Raw genomic sequence first — 16,354 nt, forward strand, 5'->3', positions numbered from 1 at the left:
GATTCAGTCACTATGAGACATAAAATATCTGCCTGAGAGGCAGCGGAGAAGTTACTTACATGGCTTCCTACCTAAGTATACAGAATGATTGTGTCACCATTTCATCAAATTCACTAGTATCATACTTCATTTGCAACACAGATATGCACAAAGATGGGAGAAGGAGAGGATCAGAGGATCGGAAAATCATAAAAAAAACCACAGGGCATGTAAAAATGCCTGTCTAGCTTTGAAATTGGAAGGTATGCAAAATATGATCTGTAAAAAGAGCCACATCCCATCTGGGCAGAATACAAGCAACTGCATGTGGGAAGTATAGGTTTCACACATTTGCATTAGCCATATTCAGTAGTCTATATATTACATAATTTGTATAAAGCTGCTGAAAGTTCTCACAACATGTAAGCATACGCAAGCTAACACAAAAGACTTCTAATAGAGAAGGAGCTAACAGCACCCAGGAAATGATTGTTGAAGGCAAGTAGTAAGCAAGTGAAACAAAATGGAAGCTTCTAGAAGTTGAAAAATATGGATTAAAGCATTTATAATGTCATATCCTTAATTTAGGGAAGCTACCACGGGCCAGATTTCTTGAATAATGAAGTCTAGAAAGACATCCCCCCTGTTATTTAATATCCTTCTTAAATGCACACCTTGTTAAATAATTTCTTTTATCTGTCATCAGCTAAAAGTTGAACCCCATAAATAAAATATTCATATCATTTCTTCATCTCTTGCCTTGTCTCCTATAGACCCTGTATTAATTTAGACAATGAAAATTAATAGTGTTGGAAAAACCTTTATGCATGCAAATTCTAGAAATACCCTGATCATATTAAGAGATGAAACTGCAGCAGGAACAGCCCTAACACTACATTGCATATGTGTGCAAATGGAAGTAGTGATTTTGCAGGTGGGATTAACATGTCCAAGGACTACAGGATTACATGCACACAGAGACATACAAGATTCAGGTATCCCATTTGGAAAAACACTGGTCAGTGCTGTGGCGAGGAGTGGAAGTGAAGCCAGGAAAAAGAGGGCAGAAAAAGGGACTAGTACATGCTTGTCTCTTTTGTAGCCTGGTACCTTGTCCCCTGCAAAAAAGTGGTGCAGCAGGCGCTTTCCTCAGAGGACCAAAGGGTAGCAAAGCCTACAGGAGGTCAGGCAGGTAGAATTACCCTCACAGCAGCTTTTCTTCAAGAGACAGCCTCTCTCAGTACAGTGAAAAGCACACTGCATTGTGTTACCTGTGTTTCTCATCCTCTGGAAGGTCACGCTTCCAGAGTGTTTTTATCGTCCTGTAGCTACAGCTATCAAACATAGTAAAACATGACACCTCCTTATTTGGCAACACTGTCTCTCACGTTCTAAGTGGATGCTGTGGCAGCAGTTTGAACTACAGACCCTTATCTCTCTCTTTCACTTAGCAAATATTTCAGCAGAAAATGTGTAGGGAAATCTTCCGAAGTGGAAATCCCATTTGAGCTATTTGAAAGGAAGGTTACTGACAGGAGCTGAGATGTTTAGGTGTAAATTACCTCCAAGATCTGAGGCATGTTTTTCAGCACTATGGATTCACTGTCAGAGAAGTGTCACATCTGAGAAGAAAAGAGTACAGGACCACCGACAGGTGAGAAAGTTTCAAGAAGAAAAATGGTGCCCCAAGTTCCTGAACCATGTAAGGGCAACATCATTAATCAGAATAAAAGGATTTGACAGCACCATGAAGACGTCATTCCTATCAATACGGTGGGCAGAAAGAGAAATTTTGGAATCTTTTGTTGAGTACAACACATTTGTATGCTTCAAATATACCATTGTAACAACTGCTGATCTATAAAAATACTGATCAGACTGCCCAAGTGTTTTGGGTCTGTGTTGTAGGGTTTTGGTAGGGGGGCAGGGGCTGCAGGGGTGGCTCCTGGGAGAAGCTGCTAGAAGCTTCCCCAGCTTCAAGTCAGACCCGCCTCTGGGCAAGGCTGACCCCATCAGCGACAGTGGTAGCGCCTCTGGGAGAACAGATTTACAAAGGGAAACCTGCAGTGGGGGAGGAGATTGGAATGTGAGAGTAACCCCTCTGCAGACACCGAGGTCAGTGCAGAAGGAGGGGAGGAGGTGTGCCAGAGGAGGGGATGCCCCAGCAGCCCGTGGTGAGATGGCAGGCTGTTCCCCCAGCCCATGGAGGGGAGCGGGGGAGCAGATGGCCACCTGCAGCCCAGGGAGGAGCCCACGATGGAGCAGGGGACACCCCCAAAGACGGCCGTGACTCCATGGGAAAGCCTGCGCTGGAGCAGTCTGTGCCTGAAGGACTGCAGCCCACGGAAGGGACCCACTCTGGAGCAATTTGTGAAGAACTGCAGCCTGTGGGAAGGACCCATGTTGGAAAAGTTCACGAAGGACTGTTTCCCATGGGAGGGACCCCATGCTGGAGCAAAGGAAGAGTGATGAGTCCTCCCCCTGGGGAGGAAGGAGCAGCAGAGACAATGTGCGATGAACTGACCACAACAACCCCCATTCCCCATTCCCCTGCACTGCTGGGGGAGGAGGTAGAGAGAACCGGGAGTGGAGTGGAGCTGGGAAAGAGGGAGGTGTGGGGGTAAGGTGTTTTAAGATTTGGTTTTACTTCTCATTATCCTTGCTTTGATTAGATTGGTAGTAAATGAAACTGATTTTTCCCCAAGTTGAGTCTGTCTTTTGCCCATGATTATAATTGTTGAGTGATCCCTCCCTGTCGTTGTCTTGACCCATGAGCATTTGTCTATATTTTCTCCCCATCCCACTGTGGGGGATGAGTGAGTGAGCAGCCTCATGGTGCTTTGTGCTGGGCTTAAACCACGACATCAAGAGAAATCTATGCAGTATTTCTAGGGTCATGAGTTATATCCACTTCTAAATCTTTTAAATCATCTAGATTTGACTGAAGACAATAACAATGTTTCTGCTACTGGCCTACTTTAATCAACATGAAATTAGCAACCTTGGATAGATGCCCTGATGAAAGGCAGAGAAAAACGATACAAATTACCACAACACACTGTAATACCTGCCATATGCAGAAGCTCAACAGCTTGCAGAAAATCCATGCATTTATTAAATAAAAATCTCTAGACACACAGTAATAGTTTTATAGAAGCAACTTGCTCTGAAGAATTAAGGAGATGCCATTTCTGTACAGTCATTATTAAGGTTGCATCATCAATCTTTCCATAGTTTCACTAATTGGGAGGTTAATTACTATGGTCAAAAATGGGATTTCCCTTAGCAGAGAACATGCTTACTCTTCCTCTCACAAGCCTCTGCATTTCCTGCTATTTGCTATTTCATATTTCATAACATGAGCTTTCTGAACTGATTGAACCATTTTTTACCTTCTGCTGCAGTTCTTCAAGATATGTTGATTTCTATGACCTGTGTCCCTAGAATTGACAAGGGTTTAACAAAACTCTACTGTTCCTTCTCACATCCTTTGTGTATCTATCTGTATCTACCCAAAATTGAAGGTGCCATGTTGTGTGGATCTTGATACCCTGAGAGAGTTTCTGAACAAGAGCAGGCTTTTGTTTGTGTTTTAAGAACTGGTAGGAGACGGGGTGTTTTTGGTGTTTTTGTTTTAAGTTCTGCTTAGAGCAGAAGCTAGTCAGCAAGGCAGAAATATATTTTAGAAGAGAAAGAAACTCAGGAGATAAATTGGCATTTTTTAGAAAATTAAGTAAGTGGAACATTAAGCAGAGAGGTTATTTTCAGAAGGTAAGCCATGCAATAGGTTTATAAATTATATCTGTGAGGGACTTTCATATGTAAATTCTTTAGTGCTTTAAGAAATAATTTGAAAAGGGAATTCAAAGGAAATGTGATGCATTTGTGCAACATGTTTGATAAACGAAAGGCCCATATAGATAACTATATTAGGTGGTGCTTAACCTAACCTAGCTGCACGGTCTAGAGTGGGGAAACTATCTTCCAGCATTGTTCTATAGTATTCAAAATAGCAGAGAAGAGAATACTAGGAAAAAATACCTTGACAACTGTATATTATTAGCCAGTACTTCTGCACTCACTCTGTTATGAGAGATAACCTCTATAAAGAAGTATATTTTTATGGTCTTTACCTACTGTTCATTTGCCTTTGTCCCAGAGTGTGAGTTTCTATGCCTATACCTATGCCAGCACTTTGCAGCTACTCTTGAAAATGCCTAAAAGTAATTCCAGTTCTTTTCCCTAAGAGTCCATGTAAAAGGCATACATTCAGCTCCATTTCTTTTCCCTAAGAGTCCATGTAAAAGGCATACATTCAGCAGCATCTGTGAAATGTTTGTACACTTTGGGCATGTTAATACATCCAAAGATTGGAAACTTGGTCCATAACGGGCTACCAGTTACTGCAGTAAAATTTGGTAGAGCATAAACTCAAGCACACTTGGAGTACCTTCCCTGAGCAACAAGGAGCTCATGCAGGATGGTAACATCAGTGTGTGTTTAAATGTAATTGTTAGCTCAGGTTATTTCAGGCCAGAATTTGCTTCCATTTATTTTAGTTCAAAATCACTAAAAAAAGCTCCATATGGAAAACAGAGTTGTGCAGATGAAATTATGTTCTTAAGTTATAATTGTACAAGACTGAAAAAACCCTCCAGACTAGAAAACCTTGTAAAATTATGTTACATCCTATATTTGTAACAAGCAATTATAAAAACATGTAGTAATGAAAAGAGGAAAAATAAAGTCTTTTGTGTAGTTATAAAAGTGTGGGTGCTTCTATTAGTCCATATCGAAACCAAACCACTTTAATAAGACTTTTTAGTGCACACGGTGAGTGTCTAACATTGGTTATGTTTGTTGACCTACCTTATAATACACATATTGGATAGAAAAAACAGAAAAGAAAAAAAAAATATTAAACTGAAGAACTGCAAGGAAAAATATGAAGGAACTATGTAACATGACACTGTAAAGTTGTAACCATTCGCTGTTCCTTAACCATGGATAGGTATTTCTGTACTAAAACATTGCAGAATCTCACATGATTTTGGAGTTTGTTCTGAGTTACATGACAAAAAGTAAGAATGAGCTCATTTGATTCTGATTGTAATCCCCACACCAAGTCACTTCTTCCTGATTTACTGCAGTAGTATTTTTGTTTCCTATTTTGAATATAGGACTCTCACTCCAAAAAAACAAATCACCATATGTCTTGATCAAATATTGTTACTCTTTTCGTGTTATGGCATGAAGTTGAGCCTTTCATAGCTAACTTGTATATTGCATACAAATTTATATGCATAATAGAATTTGGAGAATTTAAAATTAATAATAATCTTTCTATTCTTCTTCAATTGTTATTTTTCCCATTAAACTCACTACAAGCTCTAAGCTTTTTGTGGAAAGATATGAAGACAATCTGACTCAAAAGGAGCAGCAGTCTAAACAAAAATGTCAGAAACACAGTGAGAAAGATGTGTGGTACAACAATTAAAACAAATACATATCTTCTTTATGCATTTATGACATAATGCATATTTATTTATCCATTTATGACTCTTTTAGCATTTTGTAGCAGTTGAAAAACTTTGTCCTCAAAATTTTCAGTTCTGTCTTTAGTTCACTTCTTGTTTCAAACAAGACTTCTTTCTAAGGTAAATGAGGTTTGATAGGTTCTTTAGGAGGATTGGATTTTAGTAGACAAGTTGGAGAAGAGAATACCAATACTACCATTATTGGTCTCAAAATCAGGCTATTGGCAATACAGTCACACAGGTGAGAGCAATGTCCCTGTCTCCATGTGTGTACGTGTTGAAAGGACTGATTAATACTCAGTTTGAAAAGCTGGCTTCACTATTTCATGTTATTCCTCACTGGACTGTAGCATAACAGAAGCACATAGTTGTTATCCCTTATGAGGGTAACTGGTTTACACACAACACAGACAGAAAGCTATTGACTGCATCTACTGTACACTGTTCTCTTTTGTCACTGAAAGTGTCTGGAGGGGGAACAAGCTTGCCTGGCTTTAAATGCCAAGTACCAGTAGTAAAACACCCTCGGATAGGTTGTGTGTTTCAGAAGTCATTTGATAATATAGTACAGGAAAAAAAGTCTTGGAGGGAATATTTATGGTCTGATATTCAGGCATTTGAGATCAGTGAATGTTATGGCACAAGCAACATCAAAGTTGCTTTGCACAGGAGTAGTCAAGGGTAAATTAAGTTCTGGTAAAGAAAGGATCAACAGATTTGAGTTAATTCATATGGCTCCTCAGTACACTTATGCTTTTTCCATTCACTGTGCAAAATGATGCACTCTGTAGGAATAATCTAAAATCAGCATATGCAACTGGATTACTCCCAAAAGAATGGAGGATCCAATTAGTAAAAGCAATCAGTGCTTACAGAATTGAAGGATTTCAATTAAAAGTTATTTTTACTTATCGCTGATAGCATGTGTGAGATCTCCTATGAGGATTCCACATTAAGGACATTTTTAAAGAGGCATATCTTTAAATCTTTTCAATAATGTTTATGTAAAATCTCTTCATTATTTCCCTAATTAAGGGATAATGTATGTTCATTCTATATATAATAATTAATCTCTCCTTTGTAAAGTATACCTTTCAAAAATCTTACAATAAAATATCAAACTGCAAGTATTAGCACAGTGCATAAATTCTAGAAGTGATGAGTACTATACTTCAGTAAACTATAAATTTATCTATTCTTGTGTTACATAAGAAAGTCTTTAACAATAAAGGTGAGATCACCTCCAGGTGTTTCTGATGCTAGAACAAATCATAAGGGAGTGACACATCAAAAATAAGCAATGGTCACTTATTGAAATAGTAAATCTGTTAAAGCAGAATGTCCACGTTAATTGAAAAGAATGGAAGACAATCATCAAGAAAACTACAGCTATTAAAAAAATCAGAGGAAAGATTAAATTTGTTAAGTAGAAAACCACAAATAAGGACTGAGAAACATACAGATATTTTACTAGAATATTAAAAAAAATAAGCAAGGATATTGCTTTGGGTTTGTGTGGCAGGGTTTTGGTAGCGGGGCAGGGCCTGCAGGGGTGGCTCCTGTGAGAAGCTGCTAGAAGCTTCCCTGGCTTCAAGTCGGACCTGCCTCTGGCCAAGGCTGAGCCCATCAGTAACAGTGGTAGTGCCTCTGGGAGAACAAATTTAAGAAGGGAAACCTTCAGCAGGGGAGGAGATTGGAATGTGAGAGGAACACCTCTGCAGACAGCAAGGTCAGTGGAGAGGGAGGAGGTGCACTGGAGGAGGGGATGCCCCTACAGCCCATGAAGGTGAGCAGGGGGAGCAGATGGCCACCTGAAGCCCATGGAGGACCCCAAGCTGGACCAGGTGGCTGCCCCTGAAGATGGCCGTGACTCCACGGGAAAGCCTGCGCTGGAGCAGTCTGTGCCTGAAGGACTGCAGCCCACGGAAAGGACCCACGCTGGAGCAGCTCATGAAGGACTGCAGCCCGTGGGAAGGACCCATGTCACAGAAGTCTGTGGAGAACTGCCTCCTGTGGGAGGGACCCCATGCTGGAGCAGAGGAAGAGCGAGGAGTCCTCCCCCTGAGGAGGAAGGAGTGGCAGAGACAATGTGTGATGAACTAACCCCAACCCCCATTCCCCGTCCCCCTGCGCTGCTGCAGGGGAGGAGGGAGAGAAAACAGGGAGTGGAGTTGAGCCAGGAACGAGGGAGGTGTGGGGGGAAGGTGTTTTAAGATTTGGTTTTACTTCTCATTATCCTTGCTTTGATTTGATTGGTAGTAAATGAAATTGATTTTTCCCCAAGTCGAGTCTGTCTTTTGCCCATGAGCATAATTATTGAGTGATCCCTCCCTGTCGTTGTCTTGACCCATGAGCATTTCTCTATATTTTCTCCTCATCCCACCAGGAGGGGGAGGAGTCAGCGAGTGGCCTCGTGGTGCTTTGTTGCTGGCTGGGCTTAAATCACGACAGATATACTGGTCAACAAAACTAGTATTGACATGTGCAAGAAGTAATAAATAAATTAAAAAATGAATAAAAGATGACGTGGATAGCAATGAGTGAAAATTAAAAGATAGAAGGTACATAGAGGTGGTAAGGAAAGACAAAGGTCAAATGGTGAAGTCTACAAGAACAAAGTATTAGGATGTTATATTTTCAAATACATCAGAAGCAAAAGAACCCCCAAATCAATATTATTTTAATTGTCCGGAAATAATAGAATAGTTAATAGCAGTGTATAGTAAATGGCTATTTCACTGAATGTTCCTTTTTGGAAAAAAAATCTAAATGAAGTTTTCAGAGCATACAAAGATGATAAATCATATTCCTATTTATAACTGTTTTAAAGAGAAAGTTTAAATCAGGAAGTTTGGAAGCACCAAAGACTTTTACAAGAGCTGGAAAAGGAACATGTCAGACTATACTGTTGATTTTAGGAAGTCTTTGGACACTGGAGAAGTTCCAGGAGATCGAAAGAAAAAACACACAGTGTCACTATTTTGAAAGGGTAAGCACTATTGTCCTAATAATTTCATCTACTTGACAAGTTTTTACCTAGTGTAAAAGAGCTGATACAGTATTAGACTAATTATTAATAAATTAATTAACTAGTAGTGTATTTAATGCTGGATGACATAAGCTGCTGAAAAGAGAGCTTGCCAAAGTGCTGCAGTATTTTTTTTCTGGCCAACATTTTGGTTGAAAGTAGTACAGTCAGGATTCTACAAGACACATAATGTGATACTGCACATTGAAAAAATTTTTAAATTATTTAAATTTAAGCGATTAAAAATGTATATGACACATAATACATAGATATAAAATGGGATAATTACGAGGTCTCAAAATGTAAGCATATATGAGAAATCAGATACATACTTAGAAGCAGAGAAATGATATATATGCTCATAGCACATACAAGAAATGAGCCTGGTTTCTAATCAGGCCTTCTACAATTTGGTTCTTGGCCTTAGTATGACCTAAAGCTTTTACCAAAGACCTAGAAGAAAACACCAGCACCTTCTGATGAATGTTGCACTTGAAGAAACTTTCAAGAAAGAGAAAGTGATAATGAGGGCTAGTCTGGATTGAGCACTAAACCAGTATACGCAGTGGTAAATGGTGCAATAAAGAGACCATAGCTACCCTCATATCTGTCCTTGGACCACCAGCTCCAAAAAAGAGAAGCAGCAGCTCTGAAAGCAGGTTTGGCATCACACAACAATGAACACATTACATGAGAGTGAAGCTAACAAGTCGCAGTCAGGCTTAATGTATAAAGAGAGTGGAACTGAGCTGGCACTCACAGGTAGACATTTTCCTGTGCATTTGGCACTGATACTGCTGCTACCTGACTGGTGTGTCCAGTTTGGGTGCTCAAGGCTCATAAAATGGGAGAGGGTTTACAAGAAAACATGCTTTATACAGAATGATGCAAGAAGCTTACCTTCATTTATCAAAAGGGATTAACTAATCGGGCTACATGGGTAGAAGGACGTTAGACAACTAGAGTGCCCTTCATATTAGCAATAAAATATGTGACACAACCAAATGCCTAGAAATTGAAGCTAGAGGAGCTCAGATACCAAACAAGAGAAGTTTTTAAATGGCAATAGGTAATTAAAACCACTTGCCCTATATTTAAGTGGAATTTCTGTCACTGGAAACTTTGAAAGCAAGATTGATTGTATTTATAAAAATTATAGTCAAGTTGATAGCAGCTGCTGGATTTGAAGGACTCAGGGAAGTCCTACAGAGTCAGCTAAGCAAGAGGTCAGGCTGGCGAACCACAATCGCATCTGCTCACCTTATATTGCATTGTCTTACTTAAACATGAAGAAGTTAGTGAAGGTCTTTTGAAGGACAGGAGAGGGAATTTAATCACAGAAGTGAGGACTGCTAGGAGATGGAGTAATTTCTTTTCTTTATTATTATTTATCAGGGAGAACAAGAAACATGCCAGGAAGAGAGATAAGGTTTCAGTGGAGAGAAGCAAGTTAAGAACAGAAAAATTACTGGAACGTAGAAGTACCTCAGAACAAGTTTAAAACAAAAATTAGATCATCTGAAAATAAGGAAGAATCCAAGAAGGGATGGTCAGCATCCCAGAATCCTGAAAGACAAGGCAGACAGTATTAAAAAAACATAGCTGCAAGAATTTTTAACTTCTCACTGACACCAAGAGAGGTGTCTGCTAAGGACCAGAAAGAAGTTAATGTTAGATGAGTGCTTAAGAAAATATCGGGGGGGGGGGTGGGAAACGACCCAAATTTCTAAATTTTCTGATCAGGAAGAAATTAAGGTCTGGAAGTTATAGACTAGAATAAATAAGCAGGGAAGAGAACAATATCAGCAAACCTGATTAATCCTAGTACAAGGGTTTAAAAGGTTAAAAGGAGTAGTATATTGAATATTGGAAAGCATATTGAATGCACTCAAATTGAAAAAGCAGATACAGCCTACAAATAGAAATGGTATCAATAGATTATCGAACACAGTTAAAATAATTTGTTGGTTTCCAGCCAAGATGAGTACATAATGGAAAATGGATGCTGGCTGTTTAAGAATGAGATGAGGAACAATACCGGAAAGATGACCATTGAGCTTAATCTTGCTTACAATATATCAGCTAGCTGGAATAGGCAGCAATATGACTAATAACTGACCATCACTGAATATAAAAGAGGAATGATGCTGGATCAAAATAAATCTGAGAAAATAGAGAGGTACGTAGGAAAACTTCTATTACCATGTGTGTAAAATATGAAAAGTATTGATAACTGGATTAAAAACAAAAGGAAGATACATTCTCAGGCCTACTGATGGGCCACAAGATATTGGTAATGAAAGAAATCTCTTTCGGTGGCAGTGGCAATAGGATCTTTGAAAGCATCGCTCAGAGTTGACAGTAACTAGGTGAGTGGAAAAACCTGCTGTGAATTGGGTATACCTGCACTGCATTAGACTGCAACATGCAGAGATACCCATGCTGGTTTCAAAGAGCAGTATGGTGACTCCAACCAAGTAACACACTGTGGCTAAATGAACTTGCCCACATATGATTTTTTTTCTAAAGCAGTCTATTAATTAGTATAAATGAGGTCTCTTTCTCTCCTTCTCCCCAAAGTCACTATGCAAAACACAAACCCATATACCTAAAAAAAAAATTTAAAAACCGTACTATTTTCCTGTCGTAGGATTCCCCGCTGCTGTACGTTGTAGCTAGTGTGGATGCACACTCTTCCAGATACCATGGCTTCTTTCCACTTTCAGCTGTGCTGCTTATGGAGATAGTGTAGATGCTATTGGTGTAGCCATCACAGGAGCAGTGGTCTCGACTTCTTCCACCATTTCCAGATGCCCAAACAAAGACTGAACCTAAGCCTCTTCGTCCCTGTTTGGAAATGGCACAAAAGATTTGATTAATAATTCTTCTTTTTCCCCTCACCTGCTTACCAACAGGACTTTTCCCTCCGAAAGACATCTGATGAGAGAAAGACAACAAAAGAAACTAGCTCACTGAGAAGAATCTGAAATGAAAATAGGATTTAGCAGAGTTCAGAATGAGACACCAGAAAAATTCAGAAAATGAGTGGTATGAACACAGCTTTAGAAACAACTTTTATACAGTGTTTGTTGCTCTGCATCTACACTATCCAGCTGTACCAAGAAAGAGGCGTTGAAGACTCAGAGGAAGCACTAAAACATCATACTGGGCTGGAAACAGAAAAGAAATACCATATTTGAAACTAAAATGCTTTGTAACGCATGATGTCTTCCATTTATTAGGGTGCCCTCAGCTGTTTCCTCTTGGCTTGCCTGGTGGCACTAGGTATTGTTTGGGTAGCATTATATACTTTGAACCAGAGCATCATTGTTTCACAGACACTATAAATCACAGAATCACGGAATACCTGAGGTGGGAAGGGACCTCAGATCATGTAGTCCAACCCATCTAGTCCACTATGGACGCTAAATGCACAACACAATATATAAACAAAATGGACAAAACCAAAAGATTCTTATAAATCTATTCTAATGAAGCATTAAAACATTAGTTCAGCATGATTTTTAAATATATGACTAGTTGGGCAAGTTACTTAGGCATATTCATTATTTCAAATCAGGACTTAAAATAGGTAACCTCACCTTGATGTTTTCTTAATACACCAAAGTTATATACTGTCCACATAAATCAAAATGTTATTGGTGGTGCAAGTACTCTTAAATAGGCATTGATACGAAAAGTGAAGATGATCAGTAACCTGTATGGCTGATATATGGGAATTTACAACTAGCAATATATGGGTTATTGGGCTTTTCCTTATTTATATTTATGTATTTCATACCAATGAATGAAATTCAGATTCATGTGACTGTACGATCTACATTAATTATGAGCACTCACTATCTGGAAGCACTGTACTGTTCAGATAGAAAGGTTCATCAAAGAGCTAAACTTTTCTTTTAATAAGCTAAATAGTGTCACCTTTTCTTACATGACATTCTCTCAAAACATGGGACATCCCCCTCAGTTATAATTATGCTAACAGTCTCGTTTATACCTCATTTGCTTGCAACTCATCATGTAGCATCTACTTGGTTTTCGGGTAAGCCCACCCCTCTGTATGATAAATAAATGTTATAAGGCATAAACCACCACTTTCTGTGCATGAATTAATTGCTTGACCATGGGTGGAGTTTGTTTGTTTGTGTCTTTTTTTCTAAACAGAGTGCAACTGTGTACCACAAAAAACTGCTGTTGGACATCTACCGGGTCAACCTTAAACAATTAGCAATTCAAAGATTCATTTAATCCAGATGCTCAGAGGGGTTTCACTAGGGCTTTTTGTGCTGAGCGTAACCGAACCTGCATCAATGTAAGACATTGCTTATGTAAGACATAAGAAACCCTCACAGTTCACAATCCAGGTTTGAGTTCTCAAACATTGATGAATTTCACTTTGTGAGTTAATAAAAGTATACTACCTGGAGACACTCTTCTCTCCAGCAAAATAAGTTAAATATCAAATTCTCCTGGCTAGTGTTGACATAAGGTTATGTCTCTAAAATGCAAGTTTTCATTAAAAAAACATTTCAAGCAGAGAAAAAAATCCCAGGGTGCCAAGTTAAATGTATTATGAAATCCACATTCTCCAGAAGATCAGTCTGACCAGCCAGGAAGTGTAACTATTTCAACTTCTTTTATTTCCTTCAGTTGATCTTAGCTACTACACTAACAAAAAGATGCAAAACAGCAACATTTTTTGTTGTTTTAAAGACAACCTTTATGAAGTGTTACAGCTTTCCTTCCCCACAACGTGAACTCTTGCCAAATCAAAACCCCCGTTCCCTTTGGGGTTCTTGTTCTGCCTGCTTTTCTCAGCCAGCAGGGGCTGATTCAGAGCCTCCCAAAGCCAGTGGGATGTGTTTTTTGCAACTTCATGGCGCTGGTACTGGTTTATGAACCACTTCTCTTTCGTTCTACAATCCTGTCATCTCCCTTTGCATATTTTTACTTCTTACCCCTCCATTCTAAAAACATCTGATGAGACACATGAAAGGAAGGGTAAATGGAAAAATAATTTCATGCATATTCACTGATTTATTATCACAGCAGGTCAGGGAGCCAGAAATTAGGGCCCTCTGTGTGTTTGTGGGGAATGGGTTGGAGGATTATGCTAAAGATACGCTGGTTCTCTACTTTCTGATGTGCTCCTGCTTGATTTTTACTGGTTTTGTTTTGGTTTCATCCCATCATCTCTTGTAATTAGATCATACTTCCCAGCAGTATTCTATTATTTGCTTTCATCTTCTGCCTCCTCAATGGTCACTTTTGGCTTGTTCGTCAATTCTGACATCTATTTCAGAGTCATGGACAGATTCCTGTCTGGTCCTACATTGCCCTTAAAAAACAACTTCTCTCTCCTACATACCCCCCCCCCCCTCCAATGTTAATATATGCATAGGCAGGTAGAATACACAGAAAAAAGCATATTATACAGACACACTTCTACCTCCAGAACATGTCAAAATATTCCAGCAAACCCCTTTTTTAAATGAATTTTCACAACTATCTGCTAGTTGGAAAATTTTACAGTTTTGCTCTTCATGTGCATTTCTTGAAAGCACAGTATTATGTAACTACATTTGGCCAAATTGGTACCCCATGAGAAATTCAGAGTAACCCACCAATACAACCAAGAGAGAAGAAATGAAAATTCTGAGTAATCAAACCACAGATCCAAGGAGGAGAAAAATGGAATCTAAATATTTTGTCTGAAAGCCTATCTTGCACTTTTAAAAAAAAAGTTTTATAAAGAATATCCTCAAAAACATATGCATACAGGAAAATAACCTATCAATAACAGTCCATCTGTCATTTTTCTGCTGTCATCATCATCTGGTTTTGTGTGCAAACAGCAGTATAACATGATTTGTTCTACTCATGCAACGAAAATCTTTTCACAGTAGGGTAAGACTGTACTTTGTGTAAATTTTGCAGGAGTAACCCTTGAATTATTAGCTTCTCTGCACAGAGAATGTGTCTATATTTCTTTAGATGCATACTTATGCTGCTGTACTAATAATGAAAAATGAGCTGCAGAAATAGATATGTGAATACATTTTTGGGCACAAAATGTAGTCTGGATGAAAACACGCCAATGGATGTTAGAAATTCTGCAATGCAGTATTTAAAAATTATAAACACCAATTTAGATTTTAACAGTAATGACGGGGCTTTCAAAATAACAGACATTTGCACCCAAATTTACCTTTCTATGCTAAGTTTTTTGTAAACAAATAATAACAAATATTTCTTCAAAACTAATATCTCCTGCAAATATATAAAGTATCAACATCTCTGTTATTGCAATAAAAAAGTACCAGGTACACTGACTAATGGAAAAGAGTATTTTCTAATACAAAGAAAGAATTCCCGTTCCTCTAAAACATTGCAATACTGCACATTTAACAACTCAGAACTTCACATAAAACAACAGCATTACCTTCAGTCTAGAAAACATGCTAAAGATCTTCTTCCTAGAAGCTATCTGGCAAAGTAAATGGCAGCCTTAAAAAAAAAAAAAATTAAAAAAAAGCAAACCCCCAAACTAAATTCAACCTGACTAAAATAATGTGTCAAGTAAGTAAGTTCTGTTTTACATTTACTGCCTATTGTTAAACTACCATTTGTTTTCCTCTTTCTCCCTGTTTCCAAACACCCTGCTTTAATTCAATAGACACAGTCATGCTTAGGAAATTATAAACTTGCTAGTAACTATACCAAACAAGTAATTAGAGCAACAGCATCAGCTGTCCTACTGTATGTGAATGCCATTCCCAATTGGTCTCCTTTAAATACATGAAGTTAAATAACATTTGGACCGTGTTACAAAGTTAAGATAAACACACATGTAAGGCACTCTGTAGCTTTTACTGTTTGTCTAAATCTATCAACTGTCATCTGCCAGATGCCCAAGGGTGTCAGGATGAAAAGTCAAGCCTTGAGCTGCCAAAGAAGCCATGTGTCATTATTATTCAAAAGCAAAGGTGCATCTACAAACAATATGGGTACAACTTGAGCAACACTAAAAGAATTAGTGAACTATAACAGAGGCATAGACCAGGGTGGAATGGGTGTGCAGCAAAGTGTGCTCAGTTCTTGTCCCATGATGTTAAAAATGCATTACCTTTTCCTCTAGGCACAGTGCTGTTTCTGCTCTTCCATTTGCAATGATAGCTATGCACTCCCTCTTACAAACTCTTCACGGTGTCCATAACTGCACTTCTGCTTGTCAGTGCACGTCAGACCATTATGAAATGTTCTCCTTTTGTTTTGTCTACTTTCTTAAATTGCATAAAATCTCAGATAATTTTAAAAAAATAATCAAGTGTTCCATTAACAAAAGAAAAAGAAAAGAAAAAGTCTTTCACTGACAACTGAGACTTGCTATTGACCTCATCATAGTCCAATTTCCTATCACATTTTCTGGACAAAGCCAGTATGCTCAACAGGCAGCTGACCTTGAATGAAATGAACTCAGGTCATTGACAAAAAGGCCTCAAGGCAGAAATTGCACCTGGAAAAGCATGGCACAAGAATCTTGGGGCATTCCCACTTTTTTCCTGCTAGTGCCTCCTTTTCCTTGGTCAGCAAGTTGTAAGCAGGGTAAGTGATATGAAAGCTCTTTTTTTTCCAGTTCAGCAGCATGGAAGGGTGAGTTTGCCAAGAACCAGAGGCAGTATGAACATGTTCATAATGACATCTGCAGAATTTCCTAACACTATTCAAAGAACATCCCGCGCTCCAAGGGTATGTGTTTGTGTATGTGTGTGTATACATATAAACCACA

The 16,354-nt window shown here is 38.7% G+C and overlaps 1 protein-coding gene across 2 annotated transcripts in view; it reads right to left on the minus strand.

The window, feature by feature from the left end:
* Positions 1-16,354, minus strand: part of PCSK5 (proprotein convertase subtilisin/kexin type 5) — a 256,481-nt gene that overhangs the window by 122,113 nt on the left and 118,014 nt on the right. For both annotated transcript variants that reach the window (XM_075021033.1, XM_075021034.1), the window contains exon 8: positions 11,179-11,391. In XM_075021033.1, the coding sequence (XP_074877134.1) occupies positions 11,179-11,391 (213 nt within the window). The remainder of the gene's footprint in view (positions 1-11,178; positions 11,392-16,354) is intronic.

The sequence above is a fragment of the Buteo buteo genome, chromosome Z (assembly GCF_964188355.1).
Source record: "Buteo buteo chromosome Z, bButBut1.hap1.1, whole genome shotgun sequence".
NCBI classification, from domain to species: domain Eukaryota; kingdom Metazoa; phylum Chordata; class Aves; order Accipitriformes; family Accipitridae; genus Buteo; species Buteo buteo.